Genomic DNA, 20,588 nt, shown 5'->3' with positions numbered 1-20,588 from the left:
AGCTCAATCTGCATGAAACGCAAATACAGTGATTTACTTTTTCTCTTTCATACAAACTTTGAGAAAAAACTAGGAGCGCCCACAATGTGTTTTGTGTGTGGAAGTGCTCAGTAATGAGTCTCTCAAAACCAACAAATTAATAAAACAACACGTCCTGACCAAACATCCACAACATGACGGTAAACCCTGTTCTTTCAGAACAGGGCAGAATGCTTCAGGAAACAGGGCTTCAGGAAACAGGGCTTCAGGAAACAGGGCTTCAGGAAACAGGGCTTCAGGAAACAGGGCTTCAGGAAACAGGGCTTCGACAGTGGAAAGTAAGTCAACTAGCAAGGCATTGTTGTCATTTTATAACAGGTGATGAGAAGCATAAATAAGGGAGTACTAACTAACTCATAGTAGTAGATGTGAGTTCTCTTTAAAACAATCCCCTGGCCTTGTAACGTTACACAGCTAATAGCTAACGTTAGCCAAAGCAAGCTAACTAGCTTTTGAAAGTGCAACCCTAAGTAACAACACAGATGAAGATGAAAAATTATCAGGCCTACTGCACATTTTACTGTAGAAATGATGGTTGAAAATAAGTCTAGATTGAAACGGTTGCTGTTACAAGTAATCATTTTTATTCTGTACTGGAATAAACTGATTGAAGCAAGATGCTTTTTGAGGCAAACACACAGAGTTCTGGGTTGTTCATCTACAACAGGAAGTGGTCTCCTGCCTGACTGAGAACACACACACAGTTCTGGGTTGTTCATCTACAACAGGAAGTGTTCTCCTGCCTTACTGAGAACCCACTCACACAGTTCTGGGTTGTCCATCTACAACAGGAAGCGGTTTCCTGCCTGACTAAGAAAGCAGTAGATGTTCTGATCCAGTTTGGCACCACATGCCCATGTGAGTCAGGGTTCTGAAGTACAGAAACAGTCTCATTGCTGAGCATGACCTCAGTGTTGTACTGGCTCAAACTGAGTCCAGAATAGACATGCTTGTTGAAATCTTCAACCAGCCACACACCTCTCATTAAGACTGTGTGTTTCCTGGTCTACACCTGTGTGATGTGATCAGTTTATTCCAGTTCAGAATAAAAAAATATGTATTTTAACAGCAACAGTTCCAACCTAGACTGTCTATCAACAGTAATTTATACAGTAGGATGTGCAGTAGGATGTGCAGTAGGATGTGCAGTAGGATGTGCAGTAGGCCTGAATTGTTCATCTGTACTGTTACTTAGTGTTGAACTACCAAAAAGCCTGTGTCTGTTCTGTTATACATCTGTGTGATGTGATCAATTTGTTTATTCCAGTTCAGAATTAAATTGTCTTGTATTTTAACAGCACCAGTTCCAACCTAGACAGGTACGTAAGAATAAACGAAATAAAAATAGACATGAAAATATATTTATGGGTATTTCATTGATATTCGTTTTTGTCTAAATTGCAGCATTTTTTTTTAGGCATAAGGGCAATGAAATGTTCCGATATTTACGTATAGTTGCACATTTTCCTGAGCTTGGGTCCCAGGAAAACACAGAATTTCTCATTTGGGTCCCAGGCTGAAAAAGTTTAAGATCCCCTGGTGTACAGCCTCAAAAAACAGAGCAGAGCTCAGGCCTTTCAGGCAACTTGTTTCAAATCATCATTGGAGTCTCATCATGCAGCCTTACAATGTATTAAACATCTAAACATAACCCAACGTCTGTAGAACAACTAAAGTTACATTAATAACTCTACATTAAGCATATAGGAGGACCTATTTCTTTGTTAACCGCTCAACACAGAATAGCTGCACTTCATCAAATCGTTTGGAGAAAATATCCTTTTTATTCTGTTCCACTGTATTCTTCATACTATAGAATAATATATAATATTACCATGGAATTCTAAGCAAATCTTGTCTGCTAAATGAACTAGTGTAGCCCACAGCCATATGGCACAGGCACATCAGGACCTGCTAAATGAACTAGTGTAGCCCACAGCCATATGGCACAGCCACATCAGGACCTGCTAAATGAACTAGTGTTGCCCACAGCCATATGGCCTAGCCACATCAGGACCTAACATAAGGACAGCTCAGAGTATGCTATTCTGTTCTTCAGAAATAGACCACATTTTCTTCAAATCATGTTTCTTTAGACCTGTCTAAAATAAATAATGGATTTATTTTGATGGTGTAGGCTATATTACATGGATTTATTATACTTTTTAAAATGTAGATGTTCCAAAGGTCTGTATCAGGGGCAATAACCGTGAGAACGACAGTTATTTACTTGACAATCACTGGCTGATGAAATGTCGTGCCCGCCACAGCTCTAGTTGTCCTCAGGCTGGTTAGGGTCGGTTAGTCCTCAGGCTGGTTAGGGTCGGTTAGTCCTCAGGCTGGTTAGGGTTGGTTAGTCCTCAGGCTGGTTAGGGTCGGTTAGTCTTCAGGCTGGTTAGGGAATGTCTCTCATTCTGTAGACAAACACAAAGACACATAAGTGATGTCTGTAGAAAGACATCTAACACATAAAGGTGAGAAGTTAAAGGTCATGTCTTCACCTCAACCTCCAGGTCGGACTTCCTCTGAACCTTCCGAGTTTCTCTCCTCCTGGCCCCCTCTCTGCTCACCGCACCTACACACACATACAGCACATCTTAAACGTGTAATGAGTGTTCCTGCACATACAGTGTGTGGGTGTGTGTTTGTGTATCTCACCATAGTCTGAGAGGCTGGTTGGTCTGTCTGGCTGGTCTCTCTCTGGTTGTCTGTCTGGCTGGTCGCTCGCTGGTTGTCTGTCTGGCTGGTCTCTTTCTGGTTGTCTGTCTGGCTGTGGTTCATCATACTTCTTATAGTAGTAGTCCTGGTCAGGGGGGCCGAATCTCTGACAGATAAAGTACTATTGGATTAGTGTGTGTGTGTGTGTGTGTGTGTGTGTGTGTGTGTGTGTGTGTGTGTGTGTGTGTGTGTGTGTGTGTGTGTGTACCTTGTCCGGCCACATGTAGCTGATGAAGAGGATGATGGGTAATCCCACCGTGAAGACGTAGACCCCCCAGAGCCAGGGACGAGAGTTAGTTGCTATCAGGAGTCGCTCCAACAGGCCGGGCTGGGAGAACACACACACACACCATACGGACACCGCACACACACACACACACACACACACACACACACACACACACACACACACACACACACACACACACACACACACACACACACACACACACACACACACACACACACAGTTATTTCCGAGTGGAGTATCAAAGAGAGACATACAGATTGAGAGAAAGATGAGTGAAACAGAGAGAGACAAACAAATTGAGAGAGAGATGAGTGAAACAGAGAGAGAGAGACGTACTTGTTTCCGTCCCCAGGTGTCCTGTGTCCATCTTTCAGCCAGCTTCAGGTCATCAGTCAACAGGAAATTGTCAAACATAACTTCCCCCGACAATGACCACAGTTCCAGACCCAGCGCCGCGACTGACCCCGCCCCTAACCCAGACACCGGGGACTCTGGTTGGCTGTCAGGGGATTCTGTGTACTGGACTTCGTCTGTCAGCAGGCGGCCTTGACTGATCAGCGATTGGTCAATGAAAATCTCATACCTGCTGTCTTGATACAATTCTACACGCGCGCACACACACACACACACACACACACACACACACACACACACACACACACACACACACACCGTTAAATACTTTATTTGAATCCACCAATCAAAGGTCCCTGTATGCATGTCCCTCAAGGGTCCAGAAAGCACCTCCTCCAAGCAGAGCAGCACCTAGCCAACTGCTTTGCTCTAAACCCACGACAGCTGAAACAGAGCAGTACCTAGCCAACTGCTTTGCCCCAGTCCCACGACAGCTGAAACAGAGCAGTACCTAGCCAACTGCTTTGCCCTAGTCCCACGACAGCTGAAACAGAGCAGTACCTACCCTCCACCCGAGGCTGTTCCAGCCTGCCTGCACCTCAACCCGAGGCTGCCCCTCCCGAGGCTGTTCCAGCCTGCCTGTACCTCCACCCGATGCTGTTCCAGCCTGCCTGCACCTCCACCCGAGAATGTTCCAGCCTGCCTGCACCTCCACCCGAGGCTGTTCCAGTCTGCCTGCATCTCCACCCGAGGTTGTTCCAGTCTGCCTGCACCTCCACCCGAGGCTGTTCCAGTCTGCCTGTACCTCCACCCGAGGCTGTTCCAGCCTGCCTGCACCTCCACCCGAGTCTGTCCCATCATGCCATGAGGGGCTGGTATTTAAGCAGATTCTCTGCCAAGGCCTTCTCCATGTAGCCGTCCAATGAGCAGCCCACTTCCACAATGAGCGCCTCCCCCCACAACAACAATATCTGGTGTATTTGGCTCACAGGAAAACACATCATCATCAACATCACACCAGCTTCCCCTTACACAACAATGTTCGTGCATGTGTGCTGTTGGTGAGACCACTTGTCTTACCTCGCTGGCTATCAGGTCAACAAGCCAGTCATGTCTAGCAATGTACAAATCCTTGTATGAACCATCAGCCATTCACAACATGGGCAATGGACTCCATTACATTTGACTGATGTAGAAAACACAAAGGGTCATGGTCCGTAGGGTACCAGAGTGCTGGATCATATATTTTGCGTAGAACTTGCAGCCTCGCCTTAACAGTAAAGGTGAGAACGTCCTCGCCAATGGTTCACTACCCATCCCCAGTTCCATCTGGTGGGCGGAGCGTTCACTACCCATCCCCAGTTCATCTGGTGGGCGGAGCGTTCACGACCCATCCCCAGTTCATCTGGTGGGCGGAGCGTTCACGACCCATCCCCAGTTCATCTGGTGGGCGGAGCGTTCACGACCCATCCCCAGTTCATCTGGTGGGCGGAGCGTTAACGACCCATCCCCAGTTCATCTGGTGGGCGGAGCGTTCACGACCCATCCCCAGTTCATCTGGTGGGCGGAGCGTTCACGACCCATCCCCAGTTCATCTGGTGGGCGGAGCGTTAACGACCCATCCCCAGTTCATCTGGTGGGCGGAGCGTTAACGACCCATCCCCAGTTCATCTGGTGGGCGGAGCGTTCACGACCCATCCCCAGTTCATCAGGTGGGCAGGGATACCTGGACAGATTTCCTCGGGTATGAACATCGACTGTCGCAACATGAATGGTAACAATTGCAGACTCGTGGCGAGCCTTCAGAAAAAGCATGGACACTAAACTGCTCCAGGAGAAAACCCTCTTCTCTCCACCGGAGATTCAGGAAATGGAATAGAGTGGCGGCTATCCTGAAGGGAACTTTCTATAGGAAAGCCATGTGTTTCACACACAGATGTGAGGTTTACGGTGTAGTATTTAGTGGTTAGGGTGCATACTAACATAGTGTGTAAAGGTAGGGTTTAGTGGTTAGGCTGCATACTAACGCAGAGGTAGGGTTTAGTCGTTAGGGTGCATACTAACATAGTGTGTAGAGGTAGGGTTTAGTGGTTAGGCTGCATACTAACGCAGAGGTAGGGTTTAGTGGTTAGGGTGCATACTTACGTAGTGTGTAGAGGTAGGGTTTAGTGGTTAGGCTGCATACTAATGTAGTGTGCAGAGGTAGGGTTTAGTGGTTAGGCTGCATACTAACGCAGAGGTAGGGTGTAGTGGTTAGGGTGCATACTAACGCAGAGGTAGGATTTAGTGGTTAGGGTGCATACTAACGCAGAGGTAGGGTTTAGTGGTTAGGGTGCATACTAACGAAGAGGTAGGGTTTAGTGGTTAGGGTGCATACTAACATAGTGTGCAAAGGTAGGGTTTAGTGGTTAGGGTGCATACTAATGTAGTGTGTAGAGGTAGGGTTTAGTGGTTAGGGTGCATACTAACATAGTGTGTAGAGGTAGGGTTTAGTGGTTAGGATGCATACTAACGTAGTGTGTAGAGGTGTGGTTGTCGGTCGGTGAAGTACACCGTCAGGTCATCGGCGGGTTGGGGGGCGTGTATCTCTTGGTTACGGCCGTTGCTAGAGTCCGTTACCCTGACGATGAGATGGAGGCGATGGCTGGTGCCGCACTTATCAGGACCAAACATCACCGAGTACGGAGTGGACTCACTGAACTGGCTCTACACACACACACACACACACACACACTTTGACACATGCACGAACACAACATCATACAACTGCCTCCATATAAAACAAGCAGCATCGTTAGAGCTAGAGGAGGACCAGATGTTGAGCAGCATCGTTAGAGCTAGAGGAGGACCAGATGTTGAGCAGCATCGTTAGAGCTAGAGGAGGACCAGATGTTGAGCAGCATCGTTAGAGCTAGAGGCGGACCAGATGTTGAGCAGCAGTTGACTCACCAGTCGTAGCAGATGGGTCTGAGTCAGGAGTTTGATGTAGGCTCCACTGCACTCTACATCTCTCCCGAACCTCACCTCATACCTGTACACATTCACACTGTAGTAAGTAGTTTGATAAAGGCTCAACTGATATGGGCGTTTCTTGCGTACATATGTGTGTGTGTACTCACTGCAGGCAGAGCGGTGTGTGTATGATGGTGAAGGGTGTGTGTACTCACTGCAGGCAGAGCGGTGTGTGTATGAAGCTGAAGGGTGTGTGTAGGTAGGCAGCGATGGCATGGTGTCGTCCTGATGACTTCATCACCAGTGCTCGGTTCCCAGGATACATTGCAGCCGCTGGCTCTTCCACCACCCATTGGCCTGGAGGAAACACACCTTTAACCCCTGGCTCTAACGCTAAACTCTGGATACTCTACTGCCTTGTAGGAAAACACACCGATGACCTTTAACCCCTGGCTCTAACCTCTGGATACTCTACTGACCTGTAGGAAAACACACTGATGACCTTTAACCCCTGGCTCTAATGCTAACCTCTGGCTACTCTACTGCCCTGTAGGAAAACACACCGATGACCTTTAACCCCTGGCTCTAATGCTAACCTCTGGATACTCTACTGCCCTGTAGGAAAACACACAGATGACCTTTAACCCCTGAAATTGTACACTTAACGTCGGTGACAGCTCCTGGTGTAGTCTAACTACCATCATAATGTCAGTACTGTCAGTCTACCTACCATCATACTGTCAGTACTGTCAGTCTACCTGCCATCATATGGTCACAGTGTAGTCTAGCTACCATTGTACTGTCAGTACTGTCAGTCTACCTACCATCATTCTGTCAGTACTGTCAGTCTACCTGCCATCATACTGTCACAATGTAGTCTACCTGCAATCATACTGTCAGTCTACCTATCATCATAATGTCAGTACTGTCAGTCTACCTGCCATCATACTGTCAGTCTACCTACCATCATACTGTCAGTACTGTCAGTCTACCTGCCATCATACTGTCAGTCTACCTGCCATCATACTGTCAGTACTGTCAGTCTACCTGCCATCATGCTGTCACAGTGTAGTCTACATACCATCGTACCTCCAGTCTACCTGCCATGATACTTTCAGCACTGTCAGTGTACCTACCATTGTACTGTCATAATGTAGTTTACCTAGCATCATGCTGTCATACTGTCAGTCTACCAACCACATGGTACTGTCACAGTATAATCTGCCTACCATCATACTGTCAGTTCTGTCAGTATACCTCCCATCATATTGTAAGTACTATCAGTCTACCTACCATCATATTGTCAGTACTGTCAGTCTACCTACCATCGTACTGTCAGTCTACCTGCCATCATACTGTCAGTACTGCCAGTCTACCTGCCATCATACTGTCAGTACTGCCAGTCTACCTACCATCATACTATTACAATGTAGTCTACCTGCAATCATGTCAGTACTGTCATTCTACCTGCCTTCATACTTTACATAATGTCAGTCTACCTACCATCATACTGTCAGTACTGTCAGTCTACCTGCCATCATGCTGTCACAGTGTAGTCTACATACCATCGTACCTCCAGTCTACCTGCCATGATACTTTCAGCACTGTCAGTGTACCTACCATTGTACTGTCATAATGTAGTTTACCTAGCATCATGCTGTCATACTGTCAGTCTACCAACCACATGGTACTGTCACAGTATAATCTGCCTACCATCATACTGTCAGTTCTGTCAGTATACCTCCCATCATATTGTAAGTACTATCAGTCTACCTACCATCATATTGTCAGTACTGTCAGTCTACCTACCATCGTACTGTCAGTCTACCTGCCATCATACTGTCAGTACTGCCAGTCTACCTGCCATCATACTGTCAGTACTGCCAGTCTACCTACCATCATACTATCACAATGTAGTCTACCTGCAATCATGTCAGTACTGTCATTCTACCTGCCTTCATACTTTACATAATGTCAGTCTACCTACCATCATACTGTCAGTACTGTCAGTCTACCTACCGCCATACTGTCACAGTGTAGTCTACCTACCATCAAATTGTCAGTACTGTCAGTCTACCTACCATCATACTGTCACAGTGTAGTCTACCTACCATCATACTGTCAGTACTGTCAGTCTACCTACCATTGTACTGTCAGTACTGTCAGTCTACCTACCATCATACTGTCACAGTGTAGTCTACCTACCATCATACTGTCACAATGTGGTCTACCTACCATGGTACCATCAGTACTGTCAGTCTACCTACCATCATACTGTAAGTACTGTCTTTCTACCTACCATCATCCTGTCAATTTGTAGTCTACCTTTCAATCATACTGTCAGTAATATCAGTCTACCTACCGTCGTACTGTCACATTGTAGTCTACCTACCATCATACTATCAGTATTTTCATTTTACATACCATCATACTGTCAGTCTTCCTACCATCATGCTATCACAGTGTAGTCTACCTATCATTGTACTGTCACTGTGTAGTCTACCTTCCATCGTAGTGTAAGTACTGTCAGTCTACCTACCATCATACTGTCACAGTGTAGTCTACCTACCATCATACTGTCACATTCTAGTCTACCTAACATTGTAATTTAAGTACTCTGTCTACCATCATACTGTCACAGTGTAGTCTACCTTCCATTGTAATGTAAGTACTGTCAGTCTACCTTCCATTGTAATGTAAGTACTGTCTATCTACCAACCATCGTATTTTCACAGTGTAGTCTACCGTCCATTGTAATGTAAGTACTGTCAGTCTACCTACTGAGAAAAGTGCTAAAAATAGCCCATACTAACATACGCAGCCTGAGAAACAAGATCCATGAAGTCCATAACTTGCTTACTACAGGTTCATCTGCCTCACCTAAAGTCCATACTTGTGGGAAGCTGCTTTAGACCACCAAGCTTTTTACATTAGCATGTTTTGTTCAGAACTAGCATCCCCACCGAAAACTTCCGGTGAATTTACTAAATTACTCACGATAAACGTTCACAAAAAACATAACAATTATTTTAAGAATTATAGATACAGAACTCCTTTATGCAATCGCGGTGTCCGATTTTAAAATAGCTTTTCGGTGAAAGCACATTTTGCAATATTCTGAGTAAGCCCGGCCATCATGGCTAGCTATTTTGACACCCACCAAGTTTGGCACTCACCAAACTCAGATTTACTATAAGAAAAATTGTATTACCTTTGCTGTTCTTCGTCAGAATGCACTCCCAGGACTTCTACTTCAACATCCAATGTTGTTTTGGTTCCAAATAATCCACAGTTATATCCAAATAGCTGCGTTTTGTTCTTGCGTTCAAGACACTATCCGAAGGGTGATGCGCCGGCGCATATCGTGACAAAACATTTCAAAATATTCCATTAGCATACTTCGAAGCATGTCAAACGCTGTTTAACCTGTTAGGGCTAGGGGGCAGCATTGACACGGCTGGATAAAAAAACATACCCGATTTAATCTGGTTACCACTCCTACTCAGTAACTAGAATATGCATATACTTATTACATATGGATAGAAAACACCCTAAATTTTCTAAAACTGTTTGAATGGTGTCTGTGAGTATAACAGAACTCAAATGGCAGGTCAAAACCTGAGAGATTCCTTTACAGGAAGTGGCCTGTCTGACCATTTCTGGAACTTCTTTGCCATCTCTATCATTTACTAAGGATCTCTGCTCTAACGTGACACTTCCCACGTCTTCCATAGGCTCTCAGAGCCCGGGAAAAAACAGAATGTCGTCATTCCAGCCCCAGGCTGAAACACATTATCGCCTTTCTCAAGTGGCCCATCAAGAGACACTAGCTTATGCGCATGACCCCGACCGCCCCCGCCTTTGGGATTTTTTCCTCTGTTTGCCAAAAAGGAGATTCCCTGTCGGAATATTATCGCTTTTCTACGAGAAAAATGACGTAAAAATTGATTTTAAACAGCGGTTGACATGCTTCGACGTACGGCAATGGAATACTTTGAATTTTATTGTCAGGAATTGCGCCAAGCGCGTGACACTTCTTTACTATTTCGGATAGTGTCTGGAACGCACGAACAAAACGGCGCTATTCGGATATAACGATGGATTATTTTGGACCAAACCAACATTTGTTATTGAAGTAGCTGTCCTGGGTGTGCATTCTGACGAAGACAACAAAAGGTAATGACATTTTTATAATAGTAAATATGATTATGGTGAGTGCTAAACTTGCCGGGTGTCTAAATAGCGAGCCCGTGATGCCTGGGCTATGTACTTAGAATATTGCAAAATGTGCTTTCACCAAAAAGCTATTTTAAAATCGGACATATCGAGTGCATAGAGGAGGTCTGTATCTATAATTCTTAAAATAATTGTTATGCTTTTTGTGAACGTTTATCGTGAGTAATTTAGTAAAATGTTAGCGAATTCCCCGGAAGTTTGCGGGGGGTATGCTAGTTCTGAACGTCACATGCTAATGTAAAAAGCTGTTTTTTGATATAAATATGAACTTGATTGAACAAAACATGCATGTATTGTATAACATAATGTCCTAGGGTTGTCATCTGATGAAGATCATCAAAGGTGAGTGCTGCATTTAGCTGTCTTCTGGGTTTTGGTGACATTATATGCTGGCTTGAAAAATGGGTGTCTGATTATTTCTGGCTTGGTACTCTGCTGACATAATCTAATGTTTTGCTTTCGTTGTAAAGCCTTTTTGAAATCGGACAGTGTGGTTAGATTAACGAGAGTCTTATCTTTAAATGGCTGTAAAATAGTCATATGTTTGAGAAATTGAAGTAATAGGATTTTTAAGATTTTGAAAATCGCGCCACAGGCTGGCAGTGGCTGTTACGTAGGTGGGACGAATTCGTCTCCCCGGTCCCATAGAGGTTAAAAACAATTTTTATGTGATTTTTCTCGTAAAATAGCGATAATATTCCAACCGGGAGACGTTGTATCCGTTCAAACACTGATAGTAGAAAATGGAGTCGTCACATGCACGCGCGGACCTGTGTCATTGTTCTCAGAACGACCACTTTCCAAAACCCCTACTGTTTTTCGCCCAGGGACTGCAGAGTTATCATTCCACGTTCTGGCGCCTTCTGAGAGCCTATGGGAGCCTTAGAAAATGTCACGTTACAGCAGAGATCCTGTATTTTCGATAAAGAGGCTACAGAAGGCCAAGAAATGGTCAGACAGGGCACTTCCCATATAGAATCTTCTCAGGTTTTGGCCTGCCATATGAGTTCTGTTATACTCACAGACACCATTCAAACAGTTTTAGAAACTTTAGGGTGTTTTCTATCCAAATCAAATAATTATATGCATATTCTAGTTCCTGGGCAGGAGTAATAACCAGATTAAATCAGGTATGTTTTTTATCCGGCCGTGAAAATACTGCCCCCTATCCTAAACAGGTTCAATTAAATATTGGGGAAAAAGGCAAACTCAGCTCCATCATTCATTGAATCAGATGGCTCATTCATCACAAAACCCACTGATATAAACTACTTTAATTACTTTTTCATTGGCAAGAGAAGCAAACCTAGGGATGACATGCCAGCAACAAACGCTTACACTACACATCCAACTATATCTGACCAAATTATGAAAGACAAGATTGTAATTTTAAATTCCGTAAAGTCACTGTGGAAGAGGTGAAAAAATTATTGTTGTCTATCAACTGTCAGCACAGTCGGTGTACCTACCATCATACTGTCAGTCTACCTACCATCATACTGTCAGTACTGTCAGTCTACCTACCATCATACTGTCAGCACTGTCAGTCTACCTACCATCATACTGTCAGCACTGTCAGTCTACCTACCATCATACTGTCAGCACTCTCAGTCTACCTACCGTCAGTCTACCTACCATCATACTGTCAGCACTGTCAGTCTACCTACCATCATACTGTCAGCACTGTCAGTCTACCTACCATCATATTGTCAGTCTACCTACCATCATACTGTCAGTCTACCTATCATCATACTGTTAGTCCATTTACCATCATACTGTCAGTCTACCTACCATCATACTGTCAGTCTACCTACCAGCGTTCTGTCACAGTGTAATATTTAATATTTATTTAACTAGGCAAGTCAGTTAAGAACAAATTGTTATCTACAATGATGGCCTACCTCGGCCAAACCTGGATGACGCTTGGCCAATTCTGTGCTGCCCTATGGGACTCCCAATCACGGATGGATGTGATACAGCCTGGATTTGAACCAGGGACTGTAGTGACACCTCTTACACTGAGATGCAGAGCCTTAGACCACTGCGCCACTCGCGAGCCCTAGTCTATCTACCATCATACTGTGACAGAGTAGTCTATCTATCATAATGCCACAGCGCAGTCAACCTGCCATCGTACTGGCAGTACCATCAATCTACCTCCCATCTTACAGTCAGTTCTCAGTCTACCTCCCATCATACTGTCAGTACTCTGTCTACCTCCCATCATACTGTCAGTAGTCTGTTTACCTCCCATCATACTTTCAGTACTCTGTCTACCTCCCATCATACTGTTAATACTCTGTCTACTTCCCATCATACTGTCAGTACTCTGTCTACCTGTCATTATACTGTCACAGTGTAGTCTACCTACCATTGCACCATCACAGTGTAATCTACCAACCACAGGCTCCCTGCCTGTGCCATTAAACCCCTACAACTCATCCAGAACGCCGCAGCCCGTCTGGTGTTCAACCTTCCCAAGTTCTCTCACGTCACCCCGCTCCTCCGCTCTCTCCACTGGCTTCCAGTCGAAGCTCGCATCCGCTACAAGACCATGGTGCTTGCCTACGGAGCTGTGAGGGGAACGGCACCTCCGTACCTTCAGGCTCTGATCAGGCCCTACACCCAAACAAGGGCACTGCGTTCATCCACCTCTGGCCTGCTCGCCTCCCTACCTCTGAGGAAGCACAGTTCCCGCTCAGCCCAGTCAAAACTGTTCGCTGCTCTGGCACCCCAATGGTGGAACAAGCTCCCTCACGACGCCAGGACAGCGGAGTCAATCACCACCTTCCGGAGACACCTGAAACCCCACCTCTTTAAGGAATACCTGGGATAGGATAAAGTAATCCTTCTAACCCCCCCTTAAAAGATTTAGATGCACTATTGTAAAGTGGTTGTTCCACTGGATATTATAAGGTGAATGCACCAATTTGTAAGTCGCTCTGGATAAGAGCGTCTGCTAAATGACTTAAATGTAAATGTAAATGTCCTGTCAGTACTGTCATTCTACCTACAATCGCACTGTCAGTACTGTCAGTCTGCCAACCATCAAACTGTCACAGTGTAGTCTACATACCATCGTATTTGAGAGCCTCAGCATTTGTGGCTTTCACAGCCTTGGACTGGACCCATCTCCTGTAAAACACATGACACATTGTCTTACTGATATGACATTACTAATATTACTAAGACATTACTATTACTAACTACTATTACCAAGATATTATTATTACTAACTACTATTATTAAGACATTACTATTACTAACTGCTATTACTATTAGTAACTACTATTACTAAGATATTACTATTAGTAACTACTATTACTAAGATATTACTATTAGTAACTACTATTACTAAGATATTACTATTACTAACTACTATGACTAAGACGTTACCATTACTAACTACAATTACTAAGACGTTACCATTACTAACTACAATTACTAAGACGTTACCATTACTAACTACAATTGCTAAGACTCTTCCATTACTAACTACTATTACCACGACATTACTATTACTAACTACTATTACTAGGACATTATTATTACTAACTACTATTATTAAGACAATTCCATTACTAACTGCTATTACAAAGACATTACTATTGCTAACTGCTATTACAAAGACTACTATTGCTAACTGCTATTACAAAGACATTACTATTGCTAACTACTATTACTAAGACATTACTATTACTAACTACTATTACCAAGATATTATTATTACTAACTACTATTATTAAGGCAATTCCATTACTAACTAGTATTACCAAGATATTACTAATTACTATTACTAAGATATTACTGTTACTAACTACTATTACAAAGACATTACTACTACTAACTACTATTACCAAGACATTACTATTACTAACTACTATTACCAAGACATTACTATTACTAAGATATTACTATTACTAAGACAATAGTATTACTAACTACTATTATTACGACAATTCTATTACTAACTACTATTATTAAGACAATTCCATTACTAACTACTATTACCAAGACATTACTATTACTAACTACTTTTAACAAGACATTACTATTACTAAGATATTACTATTACTAAGACAATAGTATTACTAACTACTATTATTACGACAATTCTATTACTAGCTACTATTATTAAGACAATTCCATTACTAACTACTATTACTAAGACATTACTATTACTAACTACTATTACTAAGACATTACTATTACTAACTACTATTACTAAGACATTACTATTACTAACTACTATTACCAAGACATTACAACTACTAACTGCTATTACTAAGAGATTAATATTACTAACTACTATTACCAAGATATTATTATTACTAACTACTATTATTAAGGCAATTCCATTACTAACTAATATTACCAAGATTGAACTATTACTTAGACATTACTATTATTAAGACATTACCATTACTAGCTACTATTTCCAAGATTTGACGATTACTAACTACTATTACCAAGACATTACCATTACTAACTACTATTATCAAGACAATATTATTACTAACTACTATTACCAAGAATTGACTATTACTAACTACTATTACTTAGACATTACTATTACTAACTACTATTACTAAGACATTATTATACTAACTACTACTAAGACAATTCCATTACTAACTACTATTACCAAGACATTACTATTACTAACTACTATTACTAAGACATTACTACTACTAACTACTATTACTAAGACATTACCATTACTAACTACTATTACCAAGACATTATTATTACTAACTACTATTACCAAGACATTACTATTAGTAACTACTATAAGTAAGATTTTACTTTTACTAACTACTATTACCAATACATTACTATTACTAACTACTATTACCAAGATATTACTAATTACTATTACTAAGATATTACTGTTACTAACAACTATTATTAAGACATTACTAAGATATTACTATTACTAACTACTATTACAAACTAATGTTACTAAGGAATGACCATTACTAACTACTATTAATACGATATTACTATTACTAACTACTATTACCAAGACATTACTATTACTAACTACTATTACCAAGATATTACTATTACTAACTACTATTACTAAGATATTACTATTACTAACTACTATTACAAACTAATGTTACTAAGGATCTACCATTACTAACTACTATTACCAAGATATTACTATTACCAACTACTGTTACTAAGGAATTACCATTACTAACTACTATTACTACGATATTACTATTACTAACTACTATTACTAAGACAATACTACTACTAACTACTACTACCATGACATTACTATATGGTGAATGTAGAATACAGATTTAAACAGATCGCGTCACCTGTCTAGAGGATCTGAGTCAAACGTCTCTGCAAAATGTGCTTCTTCTGCAACCTGAACAAGTCTGTAGGTAGCCTGAAAGAGAGAGAGAGCGAGATGGAGAGAGAGAGAGAGAGAGAGAGAGAGAGAGAGAGAGAGAGAGAGAGAGAGAGAGAGAGAGAGAGAGAGAGAGGGGGGGAATAGAGTGTGAGAGAGAGAGAGTGAGAGAGAGAGAGAGAGAGAGAGAGAAGAGAGGAGAGAGAGAGGAGAGAGAGAGAAGAGAGAGAGAGAAGGGAGCGAGAGAGAAGGGAGAGAGAGAGAAGGGAGAGAGAGAGAGAGAAGAGAGAGAGAGAAGAGAGAGAGAGAAGAGCGAGAGAGAAGAGCGAGAGAAAAGAGAGAGAGGTAAACAACAGTTTATAGGTTAACAGGGTAGTTAAAGAGGTCAGTGTCACATCAGTTAATAGAACATCACTCAATAACACTTATATAATGGCACATGTAGTAGACATTAAAGTAATCCAGGTCATATATCTAGTATGAATGATATTAATCCAGGTCATATATCTAGTATGAATGATATTAATCCAGGTCATATATCTAGTATGAATGATATTAATCCAGGTCATATTACTAGTATGAATGATATTAATCCATGTCATATATCTAGTATGAATGATATTAGCAGAGCCTGACCTGAACTGGATCCACCGGGGTTAAACACACACAGGCAAGCAGCAGGCGGCCGAACATCATGTCTGTTACACACACACACACACACACACACACACACACACACACACACACACACACACACACACACACACACACACACACACACACACACACACACACACAATACATAACCATGTTTCCCTCTCGTCAAGGGTTACGTCGCTAGCTACTAGATAACAGATACTGTATCAACACAACAGAGTCCTATAACCTACAAACACCGCCACTCCAACAAGATACAGTACGTAATCCCCACGTGTGTAAAAACACATACCGGTATTTACCTGTTAATACATGTATAATAGTTGTGAGTGTTTACCTGGTCAGACGAGGTTCTCAGAGACTGGTGGCTCGGTGGGAAACAGACTTCGTCAAAGTGTTCATTGTAATTACAGCTGGACTCTGACCCCTCCTCAGTCAGTCAGCCATCTCTTAGCAACCAAGGAGCTTTGTCACCATTACTTCACGAAGGCATTAACAGCAGCAATGCACTGTGGGATTGACATCAGGTACTGCAGTTTAATCTGTATTGGTCATCATTATTGAGTGATGTAAAACCAGTTTAATCTGTATTGGTCATCATTATTTAGTGATGTAAAACCAGTTTAATCTGTATTGGTCATCATTATTGAGTGATGTAAAACCAGTTTAATCTGTATTGGTCATCATTATTGAGTGATGTAAAACCAGTTTAATCTGTACTGGTCATCATTATTGAGTGATGTAAAAACCAGTTTAATCTGTATTGGTCATCATTATTGAGTGATGTAAAACCAGTTTAATCTGTACTGGTCATCATTATTAAGTGATGTAAAACTATCTTAATCTGTATTGGTCATCATTATTGAGTTATGTAAAACAAAGGATACGTATGTAACCAAGGTTATGTGAGCTATATGGATCACTCCAATATATTGGTATCACTCCGCGGCGGAGGGATACACCCGAGGTGAGGATTTACAGATTTACTCCCGTGTACACCTGTGTCACGGTTAGGGTCCGCTCCTGTGTACAGACCCCATGGCCGGGACACACATTCTCTACATACGTTTTGAGGCACCTCTAGCACCGTAGAGGATTGGAGTGATCCATATAGCTCACATAACCGTGGTTACATACGTAACCTTCGTTATGTTTCACCATATTGGATCACTCCAATATATTGGTATACATGTACCAGATTAGTCGGTGCTAGAGGGACCTGGCCAGCCAGCGGCAAAGTCCCAGCGCGGGACCAAGACGCAGGGGCCATCAATGTGGAAGCGTGTCCCGGCACAGTCCCCGGAAGGGGAGGCGATGCCCAGGACCGCAGAGGGAGGTGCCACATTTACCCTCTTTTCTTTTTTCTTGAATAGTCTCCCAGTCCCTTTTGCTGAAAAACATCCCCACAGCATGATGCTGCCACCACCATGCTTCACTGTATGGAGGGTTCCTCTAAACGTGACGCTTGGCATTCAGGCCAAAGTGTTCAATCTTGGTTTCATCAGACCAGAGAATCTTGTTTCTGAGAGTCCTTCATGTGCCTTTTACTGAGGAGTGGCTTCCATCTGACCGCTTTAACATAAAGGCCTGATTGGTGGAGTGCTGCCGAGATGGTTGTCCTTCTGGAAGGTTCTCCCATCTCTACAGAGGAACTCTGGGGCTCTGTCAGAGTGACCATTGGGTTCTTGGTCACCTTCCTGACCATTTTTTGGTACCCTTCCCCAGATCTGTGCCACAACATAATGCTGACTCGGAGCTCTACGGACAATTCCTTCGACCTCATGGCTTGGTTTTTGCTCTGACATGCACTTTCAACTGTGAGACTTTATATAGACAGGTGTGTGCCTTTCCAATCAATTGAATTTACCGCAGGTGACTCCAATCAAGTTGCAGAAACAACTCAAGGATGATCAATGGAAACAGGAAGCACCTGTGCTCAATGTTGAGTCTCATAGCAAAGGTTCTGAATACTTATACGAATAAGGTATTTCTGTTTTTTATTTTTAATATAACAAAATGTCTAAAAACCTGTTTTCACTTTATGGGGTATTGTATATAGATTGATGAGGATTTTTTAAATCAATTTTAGAATAAGGCTGTAACGTAACAAAATGTGGAAAAAGTCAAGGTGTCTGAATACTTTTCAAATGCACTGTAAAATATTTCCTGTATTTGTGGACAGTCTCTAGTCATTGTTTTACAAATCTCACAGTATCAAATTTGCTGTAGCTTTCTTTTAAGCCTGCTAGGTTACAGCAGACACAATAATCTGAGCCATCTGATTGGCCAGCGGTAGGCCTATAGTGCACTTGATTTGCTCTCCGGGCCCACAGCAAAGGCATAATTTGTACCTCCAGACACTTCAAATGGTTCAAAATGGGAACAGTTTGCCTACCCGGCCAGCAGGGCAGCTGAATCGGGTGCATCTACCGCCAACAGCCCGAGACAAATAAAAAAGGCTTTATCGTTTTTTACTGAAATGTTTGGTGATTGACTAGGAATGCCTTGGAGATCGACCAGTGGATCGTGATTGACTAGGAATGCCTTGGAGATCGACCAGTGGATCGTGATGGACTAGGTATGCCTTGGAGATCGACCAGTGGATCGTGATGGACTAGGTATGCCTTGGAGATCGACCAGTGGATCGTGATGGACTAAGTATGCCTTGAAGATCGACCAGTGGATCGTGATGGACTAGGAATGCCTTGGAGATCGACCAGTGGATCGTGATGGACTAGGTATGCCTTGGAGATCGACCAGTGGATCGTGGTTGACTCGGTATGCCTTGGAGATCAACCAGTGGATCGTGATTGACTAGGTATGCCTTGGAGATCAACCAGTGGATTGTGATTGACTTGGTACATGCCTTGGAGATCGACCAGTGGATCGTGATTGACGAGGTATGCCTTGGAGATCGACCAGTGGATCGTGATGGACTAGGAATGCCTTGGATATTGACCAGTGGATCGTGATGGACTAGGAATGCCTTGGAGATCAACCAGTGGATCGTGATGGACTAGGAATGCCTTGGAGATCGACCAGTGGATTGTGATGGTGACCAGTGCTTTAACCCCATTCTCAACCATCTGGTAGAGCATGTTTTGACAAAAGAAGTGGATATGAAAATAATTTCACTTGAACTGATTGGTCAACTCCCCCAACCCTCCTGCTGCAATTGACATAATTGGTATCCTTTTGGGTTGCTGCAGTTCAGTGTTGTGGCACTGTAAGCTGTCCCACTCAGAGGGGTGTAAGAAAACACTAAATCACTCACCAAAGATATTGCATAAAAGGCAGGAATTCAGTTGTTGAGGGATTAATCAAATCAAATCAAATTGTATTTGTCACATGCGCTGAATACAACAGGTGTAGACCTTACAGTGAAACACGTCCTTACAAGCCCTTAACAAACAATGCAGTTTTAAGAAGAATAAAAAAAGTAAAAGATAAGAATAACAAATAATTAAAGAGCAGCAGGAAATAACAATAGTGGGGCTCTATACAGGGGGTTCTGGTACAGAGTCAATGTGGAGGCTATATACAGGGGGTACCGGTACAGAGTCAATGTGGAGGCTATATACAGGGGGTTACGGTACAGAGTCAATGTGGAGGCTATATACAGGGGGTTACGGTACAGAGTCAATGTGGAGGCTATATACAGGGGGTACCAATACAGAGTCAATGTGTGGGGGCACCGGTGTCGAGGTAATTGAGGTAATATGTACATGTAGGTAGAGTTATTAAAGTGACTGCATAGATAATAACAGAGAATAGAAGCAGCGTAGAAAAGAGGGGGGCAATGCAAATAGTCTGGGTAGCCATTTGATTAGATGTTCAGGAGTCTTATAGCTTTGGGGTAGAAGCTGTTTAGGGCCTTCCTCTGACACCGCCTGGTATAGAGGTCCTGGATGACAGGAAGATTGGCCCCGGTGATGTACTGGGCCATACGCACTAGCCTCAGTAATGCCTTGCGGTCGGAGGCCGAGCAGTTGCCATACCAGGCAGTGATGCAACCCG

General features: G+C 42.8%; 1 protein-coding gene across 1 annotated transcript; it reads right to left on the bottom strand.

Moving 5' to 3' along the window:
• Nucleotides 1-1,800: 1,800 nt before the first annotated feature.
• LOC106612323 (calnexin) lies at nt 1,801-17,028 on the bottom strand. Its single transcript, XM_014213373.3, has 12 exons — nt 16,909-17,028; nt 16,551-16,612; nt 15,880-15,953; nt 13,626-13,684; nt 6,529-6,670; nt 6,311-6,392; nt 5,875-6,067; nt 3,344-3,609; nt 2,966-3,085; nt 2,698-2,863; nt 2,541-2,614; nt 1,801-2,453 (listed from the first exon to the last, which is right to left on the bottom strand). Exons 2-12 carry the CDS (start codon nt 16,608-16,610, stop codon nt 2,409-2,411), a joined length of 1,281 nt encoding a protein of 426 aa, XP_014068848.3. The 5' UTR covers nt 16,611-16,612; nt 16,909-17,028; the 3' UTR covers nt 1,801-2,408.
• Nucleotides 17,029-20,588: the final 3,560 nt, after the last annotated feature.

The sequence above is a fragment of the Salmo salar genome, chromosome 09 (assembly GCF_965601325.2).
Source record: "Salmo salar chromosome 09, fSalSal1, whole genome shotgun sequence".
NCBI classification, from domain to species: domain Eukaryota; kingdom Metazoa; phylum Chordata; class Actinopteri; order Salmoniformes; family Salmonidae; genus Salmo; species Salmo salar.
This window is presented reverse-complemented; position numbering and strand designations above follow the sequence as displayed.

Coding starts and splice junctions, on each gene's coding strand:
- LOC106612323 (XM_014213373.3), bottom strand. CDS start 16,610: ATGATGTTCGGCCGCCTGCTGCTTGCCTGTGTGTGTTTAACCCCGGTG. Junction 3,086..3,343: donor ACACCTGGGGACGGAAACAA/GTACGTCTCTCT, acceptor GTGTTCTCCCAG/CCCGGCCTGTTGGAGCGACT. Junction 2,864..2,965: donor GCTACATGTGGCCGGACAAG/GTACACACACAC, acceptor TTTATCTGTCAG/AGATTCGGCCCCCCTGACCA.